At 30.9% G+C, this 6392-nt stretch overlaps 1 protein-coding gene across 2 annotated transcripts; it reads right to left on the bottom strand.

Annotated features, from left to right (window-relative positions):
* Window positions 1–1261: 1261 nt before the first annotated feature.
* LOC111694701 (glutamate--cysteine ligase regulatory subunit) lies at window positions 1262–5508 on the bottom strand. Of its 2 annotated transcripts, none has more exons than XM_023463721.1 (7): window positions 5346–5508; window positions 4984–5064; window positions 4751–4902; window positions 3878–4065; window positions 3141–3233; window positions 2096–2184; window positions 1262–1497 (listed from the first exon to the last, which is right to left on the bottom strand). In XM_023463721.1, the coding sequence occupies exons 1-7, from the start codon at window positions 5462–5464 to the stop codon at window positions 1428–1430; spliced, it is 792 nt and encodes a 263-aa protein (XP_023319489.1). In that variant the 5' UTR covers window positions 5465–5508; the 3' UTR covers window positions 1262–1427. The 2 variants fall into 2 exon arrangements, with proteins under 2 accessions (XP_023319489.1, XP_023319565.1); XM_023463797.1 differs by lacking the exon at window positions 1262–1497 and adding an exon at window positions 1535–1601.
* Window positions 5509–6392: the final 884 nt, after the last annotated feature.

Raw genomic sequence — 6392 nt, 5'->3', positions numbered from 1 at the left:
TCGTTTTTAGGTTAGTTTTTCATTTTTTCCTCTTAGGATAAAAGTTTAATTAAATCAGATTTTAACAGAATAAAGTTTTGAAATGATGGAAGTTTTACATAAGGTTACTTTCTTTGTTTTCCAACATAAATGTAGATTTGATAAAATATGCAGGTTTTTATTGGTTTCTCAATATAATGATAAAAAATAATTACCCGGGACATTAAAAAATATTTTCTCTCTTTAAAAAGACAAACCATTAAATCCTTCAAATTCAGCAATGAAAACATTTTTATAAAGGAATTTTTATCCGATTAAGAGTGCAGATCTTTTATCAAATAAAAAGGGTTTTACGTCATATTCGTAAAAATAGAAAATGTTTTGTTGTTCATATTTATATATATAATGGATGTACTATGTACAATAATTCACAAAACTCTTCTCTTCTTTACAGGAACTGTAGACTTAGTTTCTAGTGACCCTTCATTTATAAATTTGCAAGATTCACAAAGGTACCCTTGAAAGGGAGTGAACGGCCATGTATGGTAGTTGAACTGAGAATGCAGTTTGTGGAGAAATTTACAGGATTCATTTGAGACAAATAAAACATTTTAATGATGTATTATTTCTGACTTTACAGAAAATGTTTGTGAACAATGAGAGATTACAGAAACTAATAAAAGAATAAGATTACTTATTTTCGATGATAAGAGTACGTAACCACCCAAATGGATGCTTTTGAAATTCCGCTTCGTGCTCAAAATCAGCAGCTATACATCAATAAAACGTTTGATATGTCTCAAATGCATCCTAAAAATTTCTCCACAATAATACATTCTCAGTTCAACTATTATACATTGCCGGTCATTGCCCTTTGAACTTTTATCTGAGCAACAAGGAGAAAGATGTTGTCGATTTTCTAAACTTTTATCTCAGCAACAAGAAGGAAGATGTTGACGATTTTCTAAACTTTTATCTGAGCACCAAGGTTGAAGAAGTTGTCGTTTTTCTAAACTTGTATCTGAGCAACAAGGAGAAAGATGTTGTCTAGAACTAGAAAAATGTAAATTTTGACAATCTACTTTGTTCTCTCTTAATGCATAAATTAGCAAGTCACTTAAAAAATAGCATCAAACGAAAATAATCATTTTTTTAAATAGAAACAGAAATTAAACATTATCGCTCGGAGAAATATTTTAAGGTGCAGATGTGAATCGGAGATGAATTTACGTCTACAGTCACTTTAATCATTTAGATTTAGTATCATACAATACCATGTAAATACCGGGAATAGATTTATATTATCAAATTTCAGATCTTGTTAAGATACAAATTCAAATCACATTTGTTGATAAAACAATACAAAAACTGTATTTATACAGCACAATAGCAAAAAAAAATAATAGGCAATTAGAATGCCAAAAGTAGATAAACATACAATAATTTTTTTATTTTGTAAGATGAATCAAATATCTTTTATCCATTAGTACTCCTCTGTCCTTGACTTGAACCAGATACCTAAAAATAAGCATAATTACAAGTAATATTAACTTTGACTTGAACTAGATACCTAAAAATAAGCATAATTACAAGTAATATTAACTTTGACTTGAACTAGATACCTAAAAATAAGCATAATTACAAGTAATATCAACTTTGATTTGAAGTCAGAACTTTAGTATTGTGAATCTCTGGATCAAGCATTGATCTTTATCTCATGCAAATCTACGGATTGGTTTTATTCCCCCACATTGCCCACATTGGATATAGAGATCAAAGATTAGGGATACTTATTACTTACCTCTGGAAACAAATGGTAATACTACCCGTAAATACTACTCGTAAATAATGTTAAGGATACCTATGAATAAACGTTAACAACGTTAATTCGTGAATAAACGTTTACGAAACCCTTAAATAAACGTTAAAGCTCCTAGCAAACGAACGTTTAAATAAATTATTGTGTCCGTTACGAAAGCGATAAATAATAAACCGAACCTTTCTGAAAATTAAGAGAAACATAAAAAATATTTCAAAAACTCCAAGAGCGAATTATTAGATATGTGCACTTCAGTATATACTACCCGATGCACTATACAGTGTTTTATTTCTATACCTGGATATCCAGTTAGCAGAGAAATGTCCTGCTTCTCTCTGGAGATGAGGATACAGAAGGATTCGTAAACTATCCTCGGGAAGAAGCTCCTTAAAATATAATTTTGATTAGAAGATAAAAAAATTCGGCGTTTTAATGATTTCTGATATAATGATTCTTTTTTGAAATTTCTGAATGATTTATCAGACTTAGATAAATTTCTTTGCATTAAAAGTTTAAAATAAAGAAACCTTTGATGATTTATTATTAAACACTGTTGTAAAGTTTTCAGCGGGATGGAGAAACATATAAAAGTTAATTTAAGATTTATCAAATTTATGAAGAACTTTCATCTCAAAAACCAACGTATTTTTGATATGATAAAAACAGCACATATATAAAGAACTGCATAGGTATTGGGTACATTGTCTGAAAATAAAATTTATCCGGCTTTTCATCTTCTTACAGTTCCCCTCATCTTCCCTCTCCTGTGTTCTAACTATACCTCTAGATATATGTACTGTGTACTAAATATACCCCTAGATGTGTGTACTGTGTTCTGTGTACAATGTACTAATAATAACTCTGGAACTGTGGAACTAACAATACTTCTGGGTCTGAGTATGCACTGTGTAGTGTGTACTAACAATACATATGGATATGTAATATGTACCAGCTATTCCTTTAGATCTGTTTACTGTGTACTAACTATACTTCTATATCTGTGTGCTGTGTTCTAACTATAACTCTACATCTGTGTACTGTGTACTAACTATTCCTCTATATCTGTGTACTGTGTACTAACCATCCCTCTAAATCTGTGTACTGTGTAATAACTATACATCAGGATCTGTGTACTGTATACTACTTATACATCAATATCTGTGTACTGTGTACTAACTATACCTCTATACCTGTGTACTGTGTACTAACTATACCTCTGGATCTGTGTACTGTGTACTAACTATACATCAGGATCTGAGTATTGTGTACTAAATATACCTCTATAGCTGTGTACTGTGTACTAACTATACCTCTATATCTGTGTACTGTGTACTAATTATACCTCTGGATCTGAGTGTGTGAGAAGAGTAACTTTGTTAAGTTTAGCGAACTCAGTTAGTTCCTCTGGAACTACACAACAACTCTTCAGGTTAACCTAAAGATAGAAATATTGATAACTTTTTTGTTGTATATTTTAATATATTTTGTTTGATTAGTTCGTATAAAACCTGTTCACGTTTTAACCTGCTCAATCAAGTTTATAAGAAGAATTAATGAACAATTCTTCCCATTTTGTTTCATTAAGTTCTCTTTTCTCCCCCGTTCCCCTTCCTCTGCCCATTCTTCCCTAGCATCCCATCCATTTTCTTCCAATCCTCTCTTTTTCAGGTTTTCGTTTCGTTGTAATTCTAATTAAAAAAGGAGACTCCTCTTACAATGGTACCTAGAAACCTTAATCTGAACAATAATGTCATTTATTAGCTTAATCGGACATGCCACTTTATTATTATAGGGTCACTTGAAATTACGTTTACAGTTCCTTTCAAATTTTCTTACTTTTCTAAACTACGCCTTTCATAACTTTATTTAATACTAATTTTCCTTTTAATATTCTTAATCCATAAACAATCTAACACAATCTTTCCTTGGTTTAAGTAACTTCTCAAATTTTTGCTTATAGTTTTCCTTATTCATTCTAACCCTTGATCTCCGACCACTCCCAACCTTTTTCAAGGTTTGATCTTATGCCGTTCAATCCCAACAGATCCAACCTTACCAGTTCCCCTTTAATATATCTACCTGAATACTAGTTGGTTTAACTGTGGCTTGATTGTACAAAGATATAAATGCAGAAGGACGAAGATCACAGAGTCCAGCTCCTCCAACCCGTCCTGCTCCGATCATTTCCTCAACCACACTCCACACGTTCTGCAGGGAGGAGAGAGCTTCAGTGTGTACTAATCCGGTTCCCGTCCCACTTCCAATACCTGGAACAACATATTTATTGTTTACTTTTCAATTATGAAAATATGAGATTTTATTGAACACTTGAAACACTTTTTTTTCAAATCTTAACTCGCCCCAAACTGCAATTTTCTGTATCCTAATTGCAACATGATGTCGTAACCTTTAATATTTTAAACTATGAATTGGATCAAAAATTCAACGTCTGAATTATTAGGTTGTAAAGCTGGATAAATTATTAGAAAATTAATATTTCGGACGAGATATTAGTTCTTTTTGCTTTTTACAAAATCATAACATTGAGTACTTTGTTCCTTAAGTTGTTCATGTACATGCTGTACATGTGTGGTATACTCATTTTGTACCTTTAACTTAATTGATATACTTAAAATTTAAACCTTAATTCAATGTTTTTAATGATTCCTAAATTTTCGATTAACAAAGCCAAAGGCAAGTATGGAGAAATTATTTAATCCCCGCAGTTCTTGTGAATTCTTATAAATCTTCAGTTCAAGAAACCAAAACAGATATTTACTTTATTTAAGAGACTGTAGACGTAATTTCAAGCAAACCTCCTTTTCTAGAGTGGTATGTCATCTTTGATCATACGAAGGTTAAAAGGGTACCGTTGTGAATCGGACCTGTCTGCACGCTTAAACTAAGAACCACTTGAAAAAACGTGTACAGTCCCTTTACGTATAAACGAACCAATGACGTGTACTGCATCTGTAGGAACAGCAATGAAAAGATTGTCAACATGATCTGTCTTCAACTGCTCCAGAGCAGCATTAACTGCTTTCTTCAGATTATCAACGTTAAAGTCATGCAAAAACACTTTCAAAGTGATCTTCAGCTGATTTCTGAAAAGTAATATGATTTAAAATATGTATTTTAAACGTTCATAACGATTTTTGATGTTGCAATTTTACAGAGTTTTTCACCTTTCGAATTTTTCCTGAATGTAATCATCATTTTTCACAATTTTCTCTTCAGTTTCAACCTCAGCTTCATCCTTCTTCCAGCTAAATTCAGATAAAATAAGTTAATTAATTTAACGACTACCAAATAAATCGACAAGGTCAAAAGTGTACTTTTTACAAGTGTAAAATAAAATTTAAACATAAATGTTTTAATAATCTTTTTACAAAAATATTAACTATATTATGTTATGAGGGTTTTAAAATGAAAATTAAATATTTGTTGTGAGGTAATTAAATAAAAACATGATCTCAAAATGATACCGGTTTTATAAAAACTAGAATGAAAGGGTGCGGAGGGGGGAAGGGGGTGGTTAAGAAATTACCCTGCAAAAATATCCTCCACGACCATCTGTATCTCGACCCCTGGGTCTCTGCCTCCCAACCTTTTCCTGAGCTCGGCGTTAGCCACGAGGTTCCCCCCGACCAAGTAGAGGCTGTTCATTGTTCTGGTAGATTTCTTTAAATTAGAAATCACAGATTCTCTCTCTGAAATATTCAACAATAAAATATTATTACTATAGATTTATTCACACACAAAGATTTATTGACACATGTCAATGGCGTAGTTTAAATAATTGTGTTAAAATATTTTAATATATAGTTTAAGAAAAATTTGCATAATTATAAAAAATAGGTGTCTTTGATTATTATTCATTACAGAACTACTATTTCAGAAATCATTTCATTATCGAATCCTTCAACATATAAATTGTTCTTATGAAACCTGATTTTTCCATGCTTTCTTTATCGTGACATCAAAATGTTTCAATTGTCTCTTGAACAACGTTTTACTCAGATCAGACACATTTCCAAAATAAAACATAATCATTAGAAAATAAAGGGCGCTTAAGCCATTTTTACATAAATGGGAAAGACATCTAATCCAGATTTTTGATCTTACTTGAATAATTTAAAAAAAAAGAAACTCATCTATGATCACTAGCTATAACATAATTTGTGAAATACTTTCAATTCAGAATTAGATACCAACATTAAAGAATTTTATGTGTTATAAAATGATAAAATATAAAGAGACTCACTGGTTGCATTAGTTTAAAAACCGGTTTTAATGCGTTTTAGGAATTGATACAAATTCTTTTAAAAATATGATTTTACAAGAGAACATCAACTTTGAAAAGTAAATATTTCAAATAATGCTAAATAAAATATTAGAAATTTGTAAATATTAAAAAATTCTGAGGCTAGAGAAAAAGTTTAATTCTAAAACATTCTAAACCAGGCTTTTAGAGCGGTTCACGCCTATTTTTTTTTACTCTTAATTGTGGCTCTTTCTGTGAGCATCTTCTTCCTGTACAATATAAAACAATAACAAAAAAAGTTCGCGGATTTAGTGATATTTTTAGAGAATT

This window comes from Eurytemora carolleeae, unplaced genomic scaffold, assembly GCF_000591075.1.
Source record: "Eurytemora carolleeae unplaced genomic scaffold, Eaff_2.0 scaffold79, whole genome shotgun sequence".
NCBI lineage: Eukaryota > Metazoa > Arthropoda > Copepoda > Calanoida > Temoridae > Eurytemora > Eurytemora carolleeae.
Note: the sequence above shows the minus strand (reverse complement) of the source record. Positions and strands in the feature narration are given on the sequence as shown.

Excerpts from the sequence above, each read along its gene's own strand:
- LOC111694701 (XM_023463721.1), bottom strand. The coding sequence starts at position 5,464 with ATGAACAGCCTCTACTTGGTCGGGGGGAACCTCGTGGCTAACGCCGAG. Across the intron at positions 4,903-4,983 it reads ATTCAGGAAAAATTCGAAAG|AAATCAGCTGAAGATCACTT; the intron begins GTGAAAAACTCT and ends ATTACTTTTCAG. Across the intron at positions 4,066-4,750 it reads AGATGCAGTACACGTCATTG|GTATTGGAAGTGGGACGGGA; the intron begins GTTCGTTTATAC and ends ATGTTGTTCCAG.